The 21,956-nt window shown below is 38.4% G+C and overlaps 1 protein-coding gene across 3 annotated transcripts in view; it reads right to left on the bottom strand.

The window, feature by feature from the left end:
- Positions 1–12,099: 12,099 nt before the first annotated feature.
- LOC115421092 (carbohydrate sulfotransferase 1) overlaps positions 12,100–21,956 on the bottom strand; it is a 27,216-nt gene continuing 17,359 nt past the window's right edge. The window contains exons 1-3 of one of the 3 annotated variants that reach the window (XM_030136804.1): positions 18,565–18,853; positions 15,213–15,384; positions 12,100–13,324 (exon numbers count right to left, since the gene is read on the bottom strand). In XM_030136804.1, the coding sequence (XP_029992664.1) occupies positions 12,195–13,324; positions 15,213–15,384; positions 18,565–18,567 (1,305 nt within the window). In that variant the 5' untranslated portion in view covers positions 18,568–18,853 and the 3' untranslated portion in view covers positions 12,100–12,194. Of the gene's footprint in view, positions 13,325–15,212; positions 15,385–18,432; positions 18,854–21,956 lie in introns of those variants that run through there. The other 2 variants (XM_030136805.1, XM_030136806.1) reach the window with 2 other exon arrangements.

Here is a 21,956-nt window from a genome sequence, read left to right as displayed (position 1 = left end):
CATGTTTTGTGTGTATGTTCAGACTACCACAGTTGGCTTAAGGTCGTAGAATTTTCATAGACTAAACAAGTGAATAACTTTGACTAATATTTAGACTTCATCTGTAGATAATTAACCTATAAAGACCCAGCAATAGTTTCCCAAATGAAAATTTCTCTACATCTAACCTTTCTTAAGTGATTTATCACCATTTCTTATAATATTATCCTCTATCTTTTGCATGTTATCACCATAAATAAATTAATATTTATTCTTATTTATCTTTTTATTCAAAAGTTTTTATATTTCTATTTTTAATATGTACTGTGTATTTATCCTTCTGTATATAATACTGTCATTGTTCCTGTTCTGCACTGAGCCATTGCATCATAATTTCATTTTGATGCATATCTTAGTGACAATGGATGAATGAATGAGTTTTTATTATTGTGTCCTGCATAAGAATATGCCTAGCCCTTACTTGGGCTTATAAGACACAAAAAATACAAACCAAAGACCAAATACAGGACAACAGGCACAATAGGTATTAACAAGACAATATACTGTCCTATTTAAACAAAAACGTCTGCCGCTTTTTCCAGGCTTTACAAACAAATAATGCTAATTCATATACATTTGAACTAAACAACGATTTCGTCAAAAGTCTGTCTATGTCTATACATCAGGTATATTCCTGTATTTAATTTACTGATCCTAAAGACATTCATAAAAACTTATTGGGTTATTATGGGGTATTATATCAAAAAGAGAGACAACTGTAGAAAAAGTGGACTTTTTAAATCAAATCTATCATTAATTGAGCATAAACCAAGTGTCTCCATCCGCTGTCACTGATCCAACTCCATGGGTTTTACCGGTGAATCAATGCTGTAGAAGATGACGGTGTTTCCATGGTAACTACGGAGCCTCTGAACGTCCAAATGGGTCATATCTGATGACCATGAATAGATGACAAACTATATTTTACATCATTTATTTACCTGTATTGATAGGATTAGTGGGTCAACAGGTATTAAGTAGTTTACATTAATAGATGGTTTTGGTCAGTGGCGGATGTTTGGGTCTTTATGGGTTAAAAATGAATTGTACCAAAATGTTTTGTATGTATAGAGAGGACAAATTGGTCAACTTGCCCAAACTCCCAAGGACACATGAAAATAGCCCACAGCCATTAAAGCTGTTTTTGTAGTCAGGGTTTGTTTTCCTTGGTGTCTCTATCCTGTCCTGCCTGTTTCGTCTCACTTTCAACATACTGAAATTGGATGTCTCATATGCCTTTCCAATGAATATGAAATCTATTCAAATTGAACTGAGAGGAAAAGATACAGTTCTTGGGCCTTTAATCCAGCTATACGACGCTCTATTCGGTGCCCTCTGTTGGTGAATTATGGATGAGTCTGAAAATTAAAGCTAGTTGGGAATTCACTGGTGAACTGCTGACAGTGTGGGTATACCTTTATCTAGACGGTGTGTGAGCTGTGGGGGTGGGTTTGTGGAGCAGGTAGACAAAAACAGAACAGGACAGTGGTTCAATACAAAGTACATTAGGTCAGAGTCAGACAAAGAAACGCTGAAAGTGAATGAGTCTTTGTGTTTCCAACTTGCCCTGAAAGCTTCAAGCTACCGCAAGCTGGGCTGAGTGGGCAGAAAAACTAAGGCCAATATCACAGACCAGGACTGAAAAGTATGACGTGTGATCTGCTCTAAGCCTGCAGGGTTGTGATCACACCTTCCTCCTACTGCCTCTGTGATGGTGCAGCCTACGCCTCAGTTTAGTCCTCCTTTTCATAAAGGAAGGGAGGGAAAAAAAAAAACAATCCCAAAGAAATTTTCACGCCTACTGTTTTCTGAAAGTGGAGCTAGGACTGAAAGCAAGGGAGAGATGCCAAACAGGCGTGGGGGAGATATGAGATAGAGAGAAGCTGCAGACCAATACCCACATCTAAAACATCAGAGTGTTTTCCAAAATCTTGCGGAAGAACAACTCTCCTCGGGGGTAATATCCTTTAGAGGAGCCTGGCTCTGGTTGGTGAGGGCTGTGTGATTGAACACTACTGAGATAGACTCATCTTCTATATTCTACTGAGAGCACCCTGTGAAGGCCTGAGGAAACAAAACCAGCAGCTATCACTTCAATGCTCACATGTCCTTCATACTTAAACATCTAATATCGACGTATTAGCCTATTTATACACAAATCTTCTAGCCTCTGCATCAATGTGACTATGAACAAAAGCAGGAAAAAAGCTGCATTAAAATCGGGCTGGCTGTGATATGCAGTTATTTACCTGAGTAATCAATCTCATCAAATCTAATTTCCCATAAGGCCCTACCTGTAACACACATGACCCAGAGGATGCAGCTGATGTATTGAGTGAAGTAAATTCACATTACATTACTTTTTCACCCATATCATGCTCTGTGAATACATTGAGGATAATAGAATCTTCATAAAATCTATATTTGTCACATGACATTGGGAGCCACGTCAGGCCCTGATTGTGCAAAAAAACAAACAAAAAAAATAACAGGTGTAAATAAAATAAAAAAAATAAAGATTGGCATGTCAAATTTAAATAATAGTAAAAATAACAATAAAAAAACAAGAGCTGGCTTCTCTGGTGTGATTTTTATTTTAAAGGTTCAACATGTGCTTTATGCGGAGCTTGAGTTGGGCTGTGTTTTGTGCCTGGAGCTGGTTGTTTGTCAATGCTCACTGACTGCATTTATAAGCTAGCGGTAGTTGCACACTGTTGCAGTCATAGAGGTGCAGAAGTGAGGCGCAGAAGAACTCATGAGTGAGACTAAGGATTTTCAGGGAAGAAAGAACACATACAGTACAAATCAATGTAGAGGCATGGAAGTAAACAACCGAGACAGTCGATAGCTTAGCAATGACGTTAGCTGTCACCGGCACAAAACAGACCCCAACACAAAGTTCATGTAAGTATGGAACTGATTTATTGATCCTCTAAGACAGGGGTGTCAAACTCATTTTCTTCCAGGGGCCACATTCAGCCAATTTAATCTGAAGTGGGCTGGACCAGTAAAATAATAGCATGATAGCCAATAAAAATGAAAACTCCCAATTGTTTTAGTGCAAAAAATAACATTCAGTTATGCCAGTATTGATGTTTACAAACTATCCAGACATAAAGGATGTGAATATCCTGAAAAAAATGGAATTTGTTAAGAAATATAAGTAAAATTTTATCAATATTATGCCTCGATTTATCATTTATACATATGCATTATAGGTCAGATCTACAAAGGCACAAAACATTTAGTAACAGGCAGAATATTGTTAAAATTGCACTTAATTTTTCTCAGACATTTCAGGTTGTTCATATTTGTTCAAGTTATTCACATTTTTACCTCCTCAGACCCAGCTATGGGTTTTCTGTCCACATTTGTGAACAAGAGTTTCCTAACTTTATACAAAAAAAAAAAACTGTCCACCACAAAGGACATCCCATAAAACTTTTAAAAACTGCATCTGAAAAAGCTGTTGCATCATGATGTTTCCAATATAGGCACTTATTTAATAAAAAACAAAAAAAAGCTTGTACTTTGCTGACATTTCCTGGGTCTTAGGAGGTTAAAGGATAGTTTGTTAATGTAAACATTTTCATAATTTCATGTTTTTTGCATTAAATCAAAGAGAAAAAATTGGTGTTGTCATTATTTATAGGTTATTATGATATTATTTTTTAGTTTGATGCCCTTACTTGAAATTTGCAAATTCATCCTGCGGGCCGGATTGGAACCTTTGGTGGGCTAGTTTTGGCCCCCGGGCCACATGTTTGACACCTGTCCTCTAAGAGGATTTCACTGTGAGGTTGTACATTCACATAGTTTGCAGATTTCCACACTAACAAAGGAAAAAGCAGATTTTAATTTTTTCTGGACAAAACATCAACCTGCTTTAGTGTATTTACCTGAATTTGAAGGTTGCAAGTGTTAATATCTAAGGTTAATATGCACTATAAGGGTAAAAAAAGTTTTGAGACACACTGAATCCAAGTGTTTCATTGTTAACAGGGTGCTTAGGTATAAAACAATAACAGGATCAATGTATAACTGAGAGACTTTTTGAGTCACCTTTACAGGGTAACATAGTTGACAGGTAGAGTTGATATTTCTGCTGTTTTCAAGCCTAAAATCTACATAACTATAACACCACATGGCATATATACAGAAAAATGCTTCTAAATATCATATATACAACTGAGTAAAATTGAAATTGAAAGTTATTTATAAAGATATTGTAATAACACCGTTGACATAAGAATGCGATAAATACACACTTGACTCAGACACTACTTTATATTAAATAACAAAGAAAGAGGAGACAGAACATACCTTGGAGTCTTGCCAGTGTTTTCTTCAGGAGGAAATGACATCATGTGGAGCAGGTCATGTGATTTGGAGTTAACGCACTTCCTTCAGAGGTGTTTTTGTAATGGGTAACTTAGTTTAAAGTGATTTCTCAGACACAGATACAATTTTTTTTTAATATATATAAAATTTGATATATTGCCAAAAAACAAATATTGGTCATGATTATCTCAACTTAATAAAAAGAGCAAAATCAAAATAGTTTTCAAATAAGGTCATTTTATTATTGTTCAGCTAATTAGAAGGTGGTTGTTATTAAATTTGGATGGTTATTTAGTTGACATTTTGGTATATCTAGTCATTTATTAGTTATTTATTTATCATTTATTAATAAGTGATTGTTTCCATAATTTAATAATTATATAATTTTTAAATTCATGATCATAATGAACATAAAAAACATTATTATTATTATTATTATTATTATTATTATTATTATTATTATTATTATTATTATTGTTGTTATTATTATTATTATTTTACTTTTAATAAAGATATAAGCAAGATATATCCCATGGACTTCAAAAGTCCCTCAATTATATATTGACCCAACAACACATGCTATTAAATACCGCTGTCATAAACTTTTTTTTTTTTTTTTTTTTTACATCTTTGGAGTTAATTTTGTTCATATTGTCAGCTACACTTACTTTGCTTTTACTCAGTTTTACTCAATGCCTTTTTTTAAAAAAAATCATAATTGTTCTAAATGATCTGCCTTCATATTTCTGAAAAATGTGTCATATTCTGACCATAAATAATCATATAAAACCACAAGCAACTCTCAATCAGGATGAAAAATCAGGCTTTAAGCTTAAGAAATATTGATTTGACATTCATCAAGTAAATTTCTAATAACAAATTATATAAAGAATTGATCATGATAATATTTTAAATCAGCAGGAAGTCCTTCAAGTTGTCTAATGTATCCCACTGTTCATGTCCATATAGTGTGTATTCAGAATAATAAATATGATGCAATAATAATGTAAGATGATACACTTAATCTTATGAAATATGTTACTACTGACTTTGAAGTCCATACATTAAAAATGGAGTTACCCTTTAACACTGTCTGCTTCAGTTGTAATTCATTTCCTCGTGCTTGATGTTGGGCTATCCCTTTTTCTCTCTAACTTCAGAGCTCATGCGACTACTCTGTTGCTCATTATGAAAAAAAACTCAAACTAAAAGCCTCCACATTTCATCAGTGTTACATCCTATACACTCAAAAAAAAAAAAAAAAAAAAAAAGGATGTCTAATTACCCTTTGCAGCGCAGTACAGCAATGTACCAGTTGCCATATTCCCTTAATAATAATAAAGGGCAGAATTAATTGAGCGTTTGATTATAGTAAAGATCTAAACTCATGATTTAAATGATGCTGACATTTAGGAAAAGAAGTCCAACCCCAATAATGCATGCTCACAGGTACTTAAAAAAGGTTGCTGCTGGGGGAGAGTTAATATATTCTCCGACATATCAAATAGCCTACGTTACTTGTTTAGATTCAGCAGTGTCTTCTTTAACTGCAGTGTGTGATACTGCTGACGGTGCTGAGTTTGACAGGGGCCTGCATGCATTTACCTTGAGGAGCTCTTCTGAAAATGCATCTCCGCCAGCTGGCCTTTTGATGTCAGCTATGAAAGCCTCCTTATTTGGATCAGTGGAAAACACAATAAATAATCTGTGAGTGAACTCGCACTGGAAGCAAACGCTGGGGAGAAAAGTCATAAAAATGCAGCTTCTACTACAAAAGATATCACAGTCACGGTCTAAAAGAGAAAGCAGAGCGCTGAGAGACTGAGGAGGTAAGGATGACCAACCATGAGGGTGTGCATATGGAGGCCTGGCTTGTGTGTTTGTGTGTTTTTGTATTTGTGTGCGTCAGTGCTGTGTGTATGAGTGGAAATAACAATATTTGAATGATGGGTGTGACACAGGCTGATGTCTGCTCAGGGCCTGTGTGGCTTCTGTAATAAAGATACTGTGGCTCAAAGTGGTTTCATTCTGTCTTAAATGCTCCTTAACCGCTCCATAAATGACGTCTTTGGCTCCCAGTAAAGGAGTGTGAAAAATGCTAACCATTTGTGCCGGTGCTGCTGGGATATGAACAGTCATGTCAACGGAGGAAAATATAATCTCCATAAAACCCCCTCATCTTGATACACTTTCTCTTCATTAAAAAAAAAAAAATTCTGAATCTGTCAGATATTATGAACAATCTCCCGTGGCTTTAGGCTCTTAAAGGTTGAGAAATTATACGTATTGTAGGCTGTGAAAAGATTTTCTTAAGTGGTGATATATGGGAGTGTTTCAGAGAAGGAAGGTTTATCTCTTGGTGCCTTATTTTCGCTGTCAACAGCAGCACTTTTCGTCAGTAATTTTAACCGGATTGTCAATATACTGAGTGTTCTGCTCTAACTCGCCTCTGACCTTTTTTCAAATCAATGCTTTCCTATAAGGGGGCAATTTGTGGTCCTCATAGAAGGGCAGAAATTGCTCTCTGCTTCACCGCTGCTAAGTATCATCATTGTCAAGCCTCTAAGTGCCATATTTATGCTGTAGGTCTGTGAAAATAAAGGTGTGCTGATGGGAATATGCATGTATGCACGCATGAACACAAAATGACAGTGTGTTTGATCAGGGTGTGTGATTATGTGTCAGCGTGACAGCGAGAAAGCTCATAATGTGTTGACTTTCTGGCTGGTTGGCCTGATAAGGACTATAAAGAATCGACTGTAGTGGATGACACACCTGCAGCTGGAGGAGGCGACTCCAAGGATGCCTCATCGCCTCCTTCGCTCCCTCGTCTCATTATATCCAGGGAATGGTTAGGGCTGGTGATTACAGTCGGGGGCAGAGCAGGAAGGGATTTACGTGATAGAGGTGATTCAACTGACACGGACACAAACAGTGGAGCTGGAAGGTCAAGAGAATGCTTATCAAAACCATGCTGGAGACCACTTCACACTGTGGAAAAAAAAAAAAAGCAGAGAAGTTTCTATATTCACAGCAGATAAAATCATATTTGTTTGAAAACAGGATTTCACTCTTTTCCAGGTGCAATAAGCTGCACACACTGTTGAGCAGAAGAAGAATTTGGAAGAATTAGACATGCTTACATTTAACCCTTTCATGCATGAATTATGAGAGCCTTAATCAAGATTCTTTTCCTGAGTCTTTTTATTCTTCTAGGCCAGTGGTTCTCAACCTTTTTTCAGTGATGTACCCCCTGTGAAATATTTTTTCAGCCAAGTACCCCCTAACCAGTGCAAAGCATTTTTGGTTGAAAAAAATGACTTTAAACAGAGTGCTGTGCCATCAGTGTCTGATTTATTAAACTTTGGAACTCCATTTGTAGTGGTCTCTCTTGAACTATTTGGAAATAAAAACATATAACTAAGAAAAGAAAGAAAGAATTAACTGAATTATAAATAAAGATTTGTGCACATAAAAACAATTATCAACCTCAAGTGTCCTCCTTTGGGATCATAGTAAAGATCTGTTCTCAAAAACATAATATAATAATAATAATAACATAACATAATAATCTTCAAGATACAGGTGGAATTTTGCCGGCTCTGCTTTGGCCTTCTCTGCCACTTGTCCCTCCGTGTTTTCAAAAGAATTACGCTTCAACCACGACTCCATTGTTTGAGTTTTCAATTGATTGACAGGTGATGCTAGGTGGCATATGACAGGTTGGGTCGAACCATTCTGGTATGGGGGAGACTCTGTGTTTTTAGGAGGATGAAACTGAATAGCTTCCTGAAAATAAAATTCATTTTATTAACTTATATATTTTCCTGAAATATTTAATTAATTTAATAATTATTTTTAAAGGATTTTTGCATGGATGCTACTTTTTAAATATATTTTAAAATCTCACGTACCCCCATTTGAGAACCACTGCTCTAGGCATTAAAAAAACAATGCAATTGAAATTTTTTTTAATGAACCTATTTTTCATGGAGTTGCAAAAATGTCCACTCACCTGGACATCATGCATTTAATTTTTGAAGCAAAGACACGTGTTTACTGATATACAGAGTGAAAACTATGAAATAAAAATGCAGCTCTGATGTTTTCCCACATTTTAACATACTCTAATATTAGTCATTACTCACCTCATGGAGATAATATGCAAAAAACCCCACACATTTTTGTTAAAAAAAAACAAAAAACAAAAAACCCTGTTAATTACAGTCTAATAACAAAAACAAGCAATTGACTGACACTCAAACATGTTAGTGCAGATCAGGTTTATCGAGAACAGCAAAGTTACAGTAATGGTATAAATGTCAGTGTATGAGATGATGCATGAGCGTCCACTGTGTTGACTGATATGAAACTAAAACAACAAAACCCATGAATATACAAGAGAACAGCTGTAGCATAGCTGTCCACTGTAGTGACCAATATGCATGAAAAGGTTAAGTTGATTCAACTGTAGGTAATGGGCTTTATTCGTGTGATATTATAAATCTAAACTCTCACTTTTCTCACAGTAAAGGTGATAATCAGTGTCATGTTTGAGGTAGAGACATAGCTATACTTCATATTAAAAATGTGACATATATGAAAATCTCAGAGCAGAATACTTCAAGTAATCTGATTTGCTAGACACAAAATTTGCACAATTAGCTGAAGAAGGATTTCTATAAAAGGAAGAAGATGCAGTTTATCCAGGTGCACAGTATGTGACCACAAGACAGGAATTCAAAGAAACATAACAACATCACCGAAAGTGATAATTATCTAGAAGCAGCCTCACATCTCACACCACACACACACACACACACACACACACACACACACAATGCATTGTTTCTTCTTTAGTTTTCTTGGTTCCCTCTGCTATTTTTTATATTTCACTTAGTATTTTTTTAAGAAGTAGTTCGTTTGCTTTGACAATATTGTTAAATTAACATTCATATATTCATGTCAGTAAAGCATATTGAATTGTGAAGAAGACAACAGAGGGTCTTTGAACCTGCATCATACCAACCAGCCTCTGTCTTCACTGAGATTCATGTTCATGGTGCCATTTCATGCTGTTAAACAAATAAGATAAAACCTACTTAAGCTGATTTTAACATAACGAAGTCATCCTACTGGTTTTCTCTGCAGTGCACAGACACATAAGTCACACAGTCCAGCAGTTCACATTCACATTTCAACCTCCCAACAGAAGCTGATGCAAGAGCTCTACAGCTGAAGTTTTCACCTCAGTTTTGTATGTCCAGACATGACAGCTTGGATTCTCTATGTGCTATTTTGCATTTCCTAATATCAGCATGCAACTTCTATATATTTTTTGCCAGTATTGATAAGACCTAAATTTGTAAGAACTGTAAAGGAGGCAGAAGGAGGTTGCTGGTATTGAGTGCAAAGAAATGGGTAATTAGCTGACGGCTGACTCAGGCCACTTGCAGCTTTGTGTGTCAGGATGGGGATGGAAAAACCGATGAAGCACATCTCCCTGGGTGTCATAAAGCTTTGCTTTATGGCCAGTTTGTGTAGCCTCGCAGATTAAGTTCAAAGAAAGACGACCGCTCTTTTCTCCATGCATCTTAAATCCTGTTTCTCCTCAGTTGGATCTGCAGATCAATTCTCTGGGCTGCCCTGAGATATCCCTGGTGTCAGCAGCTATAGGGCAGCTACAGGAAGGATGGGGAGGATGGGGTGTCTAAAAATACATTATTAAAGGGACAATTTCACCTCAGATTTAATGGTCCTCACAGAACAGCATGACCGTTCCACTCAAATTACATATTTTTCTTCTCTCTGGGATGGTTTTCAAGCACTGAAGCGCATCTTTCCCAGTGGGCAACAATTGCAGCTTCTGTAGAAAGATGTGATGCACGAATTTGAAAGGAAAGAAAATCATAGTCAATCAATGGCTTGGCTATGATTTATGCAATGAGGTCTTCCTCAGAAACTACTTTCAGCATTTATCTCCGGAGAACAGCACTACGTGGAAATAAATGGGCCGGTGTTTGGAGATGATGCACATCCTTTCTCTGTCTGGACACAAAGAACAACTTCAAATTGTGGAATTGGCAAAAACCTGCAGCTTCTGATCTCTGACTATACTGCAGAGGAGCTGGTATCACCAAATGATCCTGGTATTATTCTTTTCCATTCAAAGTAAACTCCAAATGAAACGCGCTACGTGCAGCATGTGTTCACTTGAGTCAGTCTGTTACTACAGACACTTCAGACGGAAGATGGAAATTTGGCAGCGAGTCAGACCAAATACAGTGGGATTACAAGATAAAAGAAAATGAATTTGCACCATTCTCTACACATTCTCAGCACTAAAACTCAAGTACTTATCGCCTTTCCTCTCAGGACTTAAGAAATAAAAGAACACATCAAACAAATATGGTTTCAAAAAGATTTCTGTACTGTGCTAGTTGTGAATTTCTGACATTTGAATAATTTACCTCATTAAAAAAATAGAAAAAATATAAACAGCATTGTTAAACTGACAAAAATGCCAAAACACATGCAAACACATTCACACACAGTTCAACAATAAATCAATATTCTTATTATTTATGTATTTACAATGAAAAAAAGTTGCATTGACATTTTTATTCCTTTTCGAAAACAAATTAGAGACACTTTGAAGGAAAGCTGTACTTTCCTCCTTACTTCCTGAACGTCTTACCTCTTTGTCTTGTATGAAAGTCAAATTTAACTCAGTTAAACGGTTCCTCTTTGAAATAAAATGATTAACGCCACAAAAAGACAGCAAAAGTAGAGAGCAGACTAATAAAATAAATCACAGGTTCGTGAGTGCTTTGCCTTGAAATCAAATTGAGCCTTCAGTGAGCAAGTACAACAATGCAGCCTTTATTTTGGGTCAATGCCATTTGCAGCATCAGATTCGGCACTTTGACATTTTTAACAAAACCGATAAAAAGTGAAAATGCGAGTTGTATCAAACCACTTTTCACATGATCCAACATTCGAGGTTTATCAGAAAATAAAATAAATTACATTCATCGTAACGACATTGTGACAGAAAGAGCAAGTCGACATTAACCCATAAAGACCCAAACATCCACTAATTTAAAATGTTTAATACCTGTTGATCCACTAATCCTATCAATACATCCTACTATATAATGCACTTTGTCTGATCGATGTTGCAGCATGGGATGGCACCACAGGTACAATGCCACTGTTGCACCACAGGAGGACGTTTTAGCTTCTCATGCGATCGTACAATGGCACCACGGGTACAATGCCCCTAGTATAAATAATCGCTGTAAAATGCAGTTGTTCGTCTTTTTACGCTCATCAGATATGATCCATTTAGATGTTCAGAGGCTCCGTAGTGAACGTGGAAACACTGTCATCTTCTACAACATTGATTCACCAGTAAAACCCATAGAGTTGGATCAATGAGACACTTATTTTTATATTCAGTTAATGATATATTTTTGCTGAAAAAGTCACTTTTTCTTCACTTTTCTCTGTTCTGATATAATAACCTTTGAATTTACTGTGAGTTTTCATAAAGATCTAAATTCATTCATTCATTTATCTTCTGACCTGCTTTATCCTCACCAGGGTCACGGGGAACATCTAAATTAAATATAGGAAAATACATGATTTACGGTGAAAAATGCAAAATACAGAGAATAATATTATAATGAATGGTGATAAATCACTTAAGAAAGGTTACATAGAGAGAAAAATTCATATGGGAACTGCCAGAAAAGTAGCACTGGGTCTTTATGGGTTAAATAAATAAATAAATACTTATGTTTATATCAAATCTACTGTATTGATGGTTGAAAGGTCCTGGGTTCCACTAAACTGTGGGACATGTTTTTGAGTTCAGCTGCAGAGTGAACCTGTCTGTATCCCAGCAGAGCCAGAGTGTCATTACACAAATCCTGCACAGTCCTGACTATGTCAAAACTAAGACGGAGCCGCCAGCTCTCCGCCGTCGCTCTGGAGTCTCTGGTGGTGGAGTATCTGTAGTTCCACTCAGACGGAGACGACGTGTTGCTGTTGGTGTTCTTTGCAATCCACATCCTTACTCTGTCCTCCATCTCCAACCCCACAAACCTGTAGATCTCAGTGGCTTTGTCCTTTGGCTTGAATGCGAGATCTTCGTATCGAATCAGCAGGTAGCGTCCCCGTAGCCACGCCGGTCTTTGCAGGCCTGTTTCAGCAGAGGCCGCCATGTCCTTACAGGTACTGGTGATCTGTGAGAGGTCCACGTATCGCGGCTGCCGTCCTGTCGCGTTCCATATTTTCCACGCCCGAAACTGATCTGAAAACGCCACCATGCGCGAAGCTAAGATGGCTCTCGGATCCCTCACCAGGTGGATGATTTTCAGGTCCAGGCGTGGATCTTCAGTTAGTGTTCGCAGGTCCCCCACCTCAGGAACTCGTACAGTCTTTATGGCCACGTGTCCTTTTGACAGACATGAAATGGAAGCTAAAGTGAAATTCAAGGCCCCACACTTTTTCGGACACCACATTTCATCAGGTGGATCAGAAGTCGCTGCGTCCGACCCCTCGACGCAAACAGGAGGGGAACACAGAGCGTGGCTTGAGCTTCTGCGAAACAATGAGCTTGTAATGTGGTCCTGGGGCTCTGGATGTATGTAATTCTCCATGAAGTGAAGGTCACACGTGTACAGATTGAGAAGGAGGTCCCTGTACGCTCCCAGAAGGGCCCTTCGGTCCAAGGTGCGCCGCAGCCTGCTGGTGGAGTTAGTGAAGGCCTGCTGGACGTGGTAGAGAGGTTCAAACACATAGAAGACCCCTGGGTGCTGATTGAGAAGCTGCCCAGTGAAGGACGAGCCACTCCGTGTAGTTGCAAACAGAAGGATGTGCTTCCGAGGCAACTCCACAGGCGTCCAGCTATCATCGCACAACACTCTCCACCTGGAATCTAACAGAAAGAAGCCAAAAACTATTACCCCTTACACACTCATATTCCTATTTTGTAATACTGACTTCACATTCAAGTGTATTATATATCATCTTCTCTGGTAAACAACTTGAAATGACTTGTTTACATTGACATCTGTAGTAAAAGAGGAGTGATTTCACTTATTTTAACAGAGTGATTTCAGTCCATAAAACTAAAAGTGAGCTGCCATCTTAACTTCGAGCTAGGAGAAAGTAAACGACTGAACCAAGCCAATAACACTTTAATAATTTAGATGGTAAACATGCATGAGTAAGTTGCTTGTCTGCTGTTGGTTACCGTTAGGGGTTTATGAAATGGCGGATCTCTAAATATAGTGCAAATAGCTAACGTGTAATTACTGTTGATGAGGAGCTGATTGCAAAGGGGATGTTACTTTTGTACACAGAAGATCAACACCAGCAGGCTGCAGCTGTGCTATGAGAGGGAGATTAATGGAGATAAATTGAAGGATAATTGTAAAAATGAATCACACATAATTTTTTTTTTTAACCTCTTCTCGGGAATTCCCTCATATGAAGACCTGTTTTGCTTTTTCTTCATATGTAGCATCACAGCTTAAATCTTCTCTCAACTACTGAAATATTACAAATATTGCTAAAATTGCTAATGCCCTCTGCTGGTGATTATTTAAAGATTCTGCAACAACAATCATTGCATTTTAACCCATAAAGACCCAAACATCCACTGCTGACCCAAAGCATCTATTGATCTAAAATGTATAATAATTGTTTATCTGCTAATCCTATCAATACATGTAAGTAATTGAAGTAAAATACAGTTGTTCATCTTTTCATGGTCATCAGATATGATCCATTCGGACGTTCAGAGGCTCTGTAGTAAGCGTGGAAACACTATCATCTTCGACAACATTGATTCGCCAGTAAAATCCATGTAGTCTGACTAATGACAGTGGTTGGAGGCAATGGATTTTATGTTCAATTGAAGATACATTTTGTTGAAAAACTCACATTTTCCTCATTTTTTTCCCCCTAATTTGATCTACTAACCTTTGAATTTACTTTGAGCTTTTATGAACATCTGCAGGATCAGAACATTAACCCGTAAAGACCCAAACCTCCATTGGCAACCAAAAGCATCTACTGATCTAAACTGTTTAATAACTATTCATAAATCCTATCAATACATGTAAATAAAATGCAGTTTTTATGGATGCATCTTTTCAGGGTCATCAAACATGACCCATTTGAACGTTAAGAGGCTCCGTAGTGAACACGTAAACACCACCATCTTCTACAATATTGATTCACAAATAAAGCCCATGGAGTTGGAATCAATGACAGGGGATGGACACACTTGTTTTTTGTTAAAGTTAACGATAGATTTGACTGAAAAAGTCACTTTTTCTTCAGGTCTCTCTGTTTTGATATAATAACCTTTGATTAACTCTGAGTTTTCATGAGCATCTAAATTGAATATAGGGAATTAAATATAGGAAAATACATGATTTACAGTGAAAAATGCAAAATATAGATGAGAATATTATAATAAATCACTTAAGAGAGGCTAAATAGAGTGAAAATGTCATTTGGGAACTGCTGTAAAAGTAGCACTGGGTCTTTATGGATTAAGAAAGAGAAAATACCCAATTTTCACTGAAAAACACAAAATGCAGAAGATAATAGTAAAATAAATACTGATAAATCACTTGGTAAAGATAAAAAAAATATTTGGAAGTTGTGAGAAAAATAGTCGTGGGTCTTTAAACGTTAAGGTAAATATCTGATCTTGTCATCCACCTCTTTAAGCATAAACAGCTCATGCATATTTTGTGTTGTCTTGTGGTGAGACAATGTGGGACAGTCTGGACTGGCTTTTGGAGGTGTACCTCTGTGGTGTCGTGTCTGGCAGTTGTAGGCTCCCTGACAGGGTCCAGACAGAGAGTCCCTCAGGGTGCGGATGGCCGTGTACTGGACCCCCAGAGACGCACACACCAGCAGCAGCACCGTTTTCCAGGAGCACTCCATCCTCCCCCCTCCTCCGGCTCTACATCCTTCACGCTGTCGCCACCAGGGAGGCACAGGGACACACACAATGAGATTTCATTTTGATGCAATTTTCTTAGCTTCATACATGCACATTCATTTGACGCCAGTGGAACTCTCCAATTTGACACTGAGGAGCTGTTTCTGAAGAGTCTCGCTTTAGGGCATGACGACCATAGGTATATAATGTATAATATGTGTCATTAATTTTGTCTTTACCAGTGCTGGTGTGAAACCTCGTCCTTCAGTTTGTGTACATTTTCCAGTGAAGCGAGGAAGTAATTTGACATTTAAGCATTTTTTTTTTTTTTTACACAATTTTCAGAAAAGGTTGCTCTCGTTTAAAGGAGGGCAAGAACCCAGAACCTTTTAGTATTTTAAAGTAAGTAGACTGAACGTTTTAAATAAACACTTTAAAGGTTGGGATTTGTTTCCTAAAGGATTAGCAGATTTGTTCTGCGGAAAAAAACATGACTTAAAGGTCAGACCTCCACTACACAAATGGCAAAAGTAATGTCCCTATCTGCAATAGCTCCAGTATCCAGTGCACAGAGTTGCGTAATTGCATTTCATTTTTGCTTTCCTCTCTTCTGGGTAATTAAGCCTCTAAGCCCAACAGAGAGCTACATACCCAGATAAATATAGCTGTCTTCACTAGATGAGTGCAGAAGTTTTCTTTGTACACTTCCGAGTTCTTTGCCACTGGGCATGAAAGAGCAAAGGGAGATGCAATTTTCCAAATGGATTTAGAAAAAGGTGCTGCCACCCATTTGTCCCTATGAACTAAACTGATGATAGGTAATCACACAAGATCCCGGGGCATAAACTGTCTCTCCATCACCGCTCAGAGGCAATAAAGCACCAAAACTACAGGTAAATATACATTACATGACTGACAAAAATAAATATTGCTTTCCTTTCTGCTTCCTTGCCCTCTCTTTGTCACTCTGTCTCTCCAGTCATACGTCTTGTTCATTAATGATGTTTATGTGTCCCTGGCAGACTCATATCCTCAGGACTGTATCACACTGAGTCGAGATCGGCTTCTGATGTTCCATTAATCACAAACAGCGCAAAACCAAAGACATTTACTCTGTGGGTGAGGGGGAAAAGCGATTGAGCTGACATCATGAGCCATTCTGTTTGAATACGGCTAAAAACAGCAATCACAGAACGAACTCGTCAGGGGGGGAAAAAAAAAGTTGGTTTCTTTGAATGGTAGATGCAGTAACAGGAGCAGAGAAAGTGCACAGCTCTACTTTCACATCATGACTTTTGAGCTGCTTCGTTTGTTTGTGCTTTTGGTGAACGGGGGGTAAAATAGATAAAAAGTCAGAAAAATATAAGCATGAATGACTGCATTTAATGAGAAGCTTTGACCAAACCCCTTAACATCTTTGCACTTGGCAAAAAAAAAAACCCTAAAAAACAGTCGAACTGACTATCCTGCCATCCAGGGCGTATATGTTCTGCACAGCTGGCTGACCAAGGCACTTCATATCATTCCTCAGCGACAGGTTTTGTTTTCTTTTCCAGTCATGATCAGGGCACAGAGCTCCTCAGCTCCACACCCTGCTGCCCTCTGGAGAATGAAGACAGATGCTTCAGTGGATTAGAGCAATTTGATTTGCAAGTCCTCTTTTCTCCCTGGCTTATAACTCCTCCTGCAATGGGACTCACACCAGGAATAATAGACACTCTGTCAACAGCTGGAAGGAGACTGTGGGCTTCAGATGGTCTCAGCTTTTGTATCCCTCACACAATAATAGTGCTTAGTGGGGATAAAAGCCTCGGGGACAGGATCAACTAAAGATTACACTGTGTGGTGCATGCTCCTTTGGCAGGTTTTGGAGTTGTAAATTCATTGCGTGCCGCCTTCTCTACTGTGATAACATGGCTTGCAGGAAAAGTGCTGAGGATAATGGCATCTGTGTAAGGTGCAGAGATGGAAACTGTCTCTGTAGAAAAATAAAGGCGACAAATAAGGTTATTGAGGACTGTGATGAAGGTGGGACCAAGGGATTTTGGATGCAAGTGATTGAGGGATGTGACAGTGCCAAAGATTTTTCTATTAAACCACCTCTGTGAGTTCTCAGGTCCTCTGAGTGAGGCTCTTTATTGGCATAGGCTGATGATCAATCCTGGAAACCACAGAGCGTTGAGCAACACTAGAAGAAGGGTTTCAAATATTTAGTTGTCTTTCTTTTTGCAATTTCTCCAACATGTCCTTCTATTCATCTTTGCTCCTTTTTAACCACACATAAATAGACACACATGAAACACACTTGCACACACATAACACACATGCACACATATGCACGTACACACATTGTGGTGCCACAGGCGGAGCAGCGCTGCAGAGCGCAGAGGAGCTGCATCTGACCCCGGGGCTATAGAGGAGCTCCTGTGATGGTAGAGAAGATGAATCCTGTCTTACACGAGTCCCTCCAGCAAACACACACACACATACACACACATACATACACACAGATACACACCTTAGGGTTATTAATTCCCTGTACACTTATCCTAACTGTAACTACAACGTGCCAAACCTTAGATCGCGCAAGGATTTAATTACATTTACACTGCACAGGAAGGGAAAAAAACATTCAAGAAGGAAGGGAAGATGAAGAAAAATGTCAGCATTCCTCCATTTGATATGATCTGCGATTGGTATTTTTTTTCTTTCAGGATGATGTTCTTGTTTTTAGCTCATTCATAAACTGCCCGAACCAAGAGTGCGCGTTGTACAGAATTAAAAATGAGAGAAATGTGAACGGAGAAAGTTAAGTTTGGTGCGCACAGAATTAAAGTAAAATGACAAACCAAAGGGAGGTAAAAGCATTGTTTGCACACTATGGAAGTCAAAGTCTTTATGGCACATTTAAGCATGACATATGCATCTGGAAACATTAAGATACCATGAACCAAATACCATGAAATCCATTCAAAGCAGACAATGAATACATTACATTGAAAAAAAATAAATAAACAGCACAAAAACAATAAGGCTATTACATTGTAACAGTGAGAATCGATAAAGTAAGATTACAAACTCACCATTAAGTACCGCAGACACACATATAAGGGCAGATTTTTTCCTCCATAGTCTTCCTACACGGTTTCAGAAAAGCATCACCGCGCGTAAAAAGAAAAACAGACACGGCTTTGGTGAAATAAATGTTCCCTTACCATCAACGAACTCGATCAGACGCGTCTCCTGTCGCTCCAGTCCTCTGCGCTGCATTTGTAAAAGTGTGTGTATGAGTGTGTGTTCGTGTACAGAGGAAAGGAGAGGAGAGGAGAGGGAGGGCTGTGACAAGAACCGAAGTGGATTCAAAGCAGATGCGCCGAGGATGGAGAGCAGTGAGAGGCTGAGTGAGGAGACATGGGTACCACATAGGATACAGGAGCTGAGTCTGTAGATGGGATGCACGATCGCCCAGCCGTCCTTTTTTTTACGCACTGATGCCGTAGGCTACGTTTCATTACGTGGGCTTATGTCTTGGAAATGCATGTGATCTTAACAGGCAGCAACAGTGCCAACATCGGGAAACATCAGTAAGTTGGTCTGAATTTGATTTGTCATAGTCTGTTGTCTTTTTGGATTTTCTTAGGTCAGTGGTTCCCAACCTTTTTTGGCTCCTGACCCCATTTTAACATCACACATTTCTGGCGACCCCAGATATTCAAAACTGAGACTTTTTTTTTTTTTTTTTTTTTTGCGAAAATTAATTTGTTTTTGATCATGTAATAGTTTGTCATACTATGTTGCAAATAATCATTAATTTTAGAGGACATTTAGTCTATATAATGTGTATCATTGTGGACAGAGGCAGAAAAACTAGGTGTAGATTACTGCACAAAGGGAGAATTTGAGTTTCCTTGGTCAGGATATGTACAGTCAGTCCAGCTTGGATTTACAAGGCTGACAATTAATACTGAACAAACAATAACTCAAACTATGAATTATGAAAGAGCTGCACACTGTAAAAAAAAAAAAAAAAAAAAAAAAATCCTGTTGTTTTTACAAAAAAAAAAAAAAAAAAAAAAAAACTGGCAGCTGTGGTTTCCAAAACAATACTGTAAAAAACACATCCAACTGTAAACATATTTATAGAGTAACATGTAGATTTAACTGGTAAGTGGACTACATTTATTTAACACATTTTCTACACCTTCATGGTGTCCAAAGCTCCTTCCAAATCCACCAGGTCCAACTGGGACCAGTTTAAGGTTCAGTGTCTTCCATGGACACTTGGACATATGGACAGTCAGAGCCAGGATTCAAACCATCAAAATGAATAGGCCATTATTTCAACATTATAGTCTTGCAGTTTAAACGGCACCACAATGTTTTTCAGTTTACAGTTTTATTTTCTGAAAAACAATAAAAATACATAGTTTCTACATACAAATCTGGTTTTGCTCACATACTCTTCCTGTAAAAACTATAGCTATATTTGATTTAATCATTAACACAAAAATCTTTTCAAATAAGCAACTTTGCAATGTATTGTCACTGACAGTTTTCTTATGTTGTAGTTTTACAACTTTTTGGTTTTAATTCTACAGTCATTTTTTACAGTGCAGCATCTGAAACTGACCACAATGAACATTTGAAAGATAAACAGTACCACAGTGCTTCAGTTTCAGGCTCACAGTTTGTCATGTCTTTTATGGATTGGAATTGTCTCTCTCAGCTCACATTATATTTTTTATTTGTCATTTTATTTATTTATTTATTTCTTAATCAATTATTTAGAAATTTCAGGTGACCCCATTTGAATTCCAGGTGACCCCACGGGGGGTCCCGACCCCAAGGTTGAAAAACTGTGTCTTAGACTTTTGGTTTTCAGGTGTAAAATGGACACAGACATTTCAGGAAGGAGGTTTCATCAGCTCCGTCTGGGCATCAACAATCATTTTTACCATCACACCATCAACACCAGAGTGTCACTTCTCCCTCTGTCACTGTCACACACCCTTCAGGGATTCTGGGAAACCACTCTGCCACTGAAATAGTGGCACAACAAACAATAACCACACACACCTAAACACACAGCTCTCCCGTGAGATTACACTGACTCAATGACCTCTATTTTTTCTCATTCCAGTGAGGATGACTGCCATCATCACGTGTGTGGCCCCACTCTGCTGACTCCCTGGTGTGGAGAGAAGGGGTGCCATCTCATTGGCCTTGGGGGGTTACTCCAGGGTCAGATTTAGCCGGTGACAGCTCCATTACTCCTGTAAATGGGGTCGATTCTGTTGTTCTATGAGATTTATCTCCCGCTGTTGCATTCTCACATGGCTTAAGGCCGTCTTCTGTAAGATTCACAGAAAAAAATAAGTGAAATGTTGCAGCCAGTGTCAGAGGTTTATATTTTTGCATCATCTCAGTTTTTATTTCAACTGTTAGATGAGTTGCCAAAGCATCGCCGCTCTTAAACGGCATATCAGAGGAGGATTAGTTGCTTCAACTTTTCTGCCCTTATCTCATGTGTGTTTAAACCTTTCTGACAGCAGTGAATACGCCAAAGCAGAACCATGGCAAAAATTATCTTAGAAATGAGAGCCTTAGGGCGGAAGTCTACTTGAGAAGTTATAGAGCAAGCTTTTTCTGAGCTGATGCACATTACCAGCCAAAGATTTGGCCACGCTGACATACAAAGGATGACAAACTGCCAAGAATGCCCAGTAAACGATACAAGAGTGTCCTGTCCTCTGCGCCTCTCTGCACTGATCCCTCGCTTTGCCTGCCTACAGCATCGATTCCCCAGCTCTGAGCAGCCGAACGCCCCCACACCTTCTTGGTGAGATTTAAACAGGCAATAAGAAAAAGTTGAATTTCTGTGAGCGAATAGCTGAATCCTCAATGGGCCTCCCTGTTTAGCTATACCCACACATGTGCTCATGTAAAGACCACAAAATCAGATGTACACATACATTCAAAGTGGCTTTCATCCTTCCTTTCCACAGACATCAGGCTTTGAACAAATGCCTCACCAATCTGTAGCCCTCCCTCCCCATATCTCCACCCTATATCTGATCTTTAACATGACAGTAGTCTTTCATCATAGAGTGGAAATGCTCTGCTAAAATCACTCCCCTGTTCAGGATAACCTTGTTTCTTTAGTTTACTGACTGCTTTTCTATATCCGGGCTCGCTCGGCAACTCCTGCACCCTCCATTTTCTTTTAAAGACGCGATCCGTCAGTCAGATTATCTGTCAGTCACCTTGTCACATGGGAAAGCAGGTCTCACAAAAGTTATCTAAAGGAGGAATTTTGCCTGTGGAGGAAAGCTACACTTCATCTCATTTGAGGGAGAGAAAAGCAGCTCTTTATTCAACCCTCCCTCGCTGTAAGTGCAATAAGCAGGTGAAAAGAAATCTCATTTCACCCACTTGTATGCCAGCAGAGACAGCTAAATTTAATTCAGCACAAGGCACACTTTCTCTCACTGGCGTTGCAGTGGCAACATTTTAAGAGCTCCTCCAAAGTTATTATTGGCTGGACAGTAATAGCACCAGGCATACACGTGACCATTTCATTTAATAATGCAATCAGCAAATGCAGACT

The sequence above is a fragment of the Sphaeramia orbicularis genome, chromosome 6 (genome assembly GCF_902148855.1).
Source record: "Sphaeramia orbicularis chromosome 6, fSphaOr1.1, whole genome shotgun sequence".
Taxonomy (NCBI): domain Eukaryota; kingdom Metazoa; phylum Chordata; class Actinopteri; order Kurtiformes; family Apogonidae; genus Sphaeramia; species Sphaeramia orbicularis.
The sequence above is the reverse complement of the archived record's forward strand: the minus strand, read 5'-3'. Positions and strand labels throughout refer to the sequence as shown.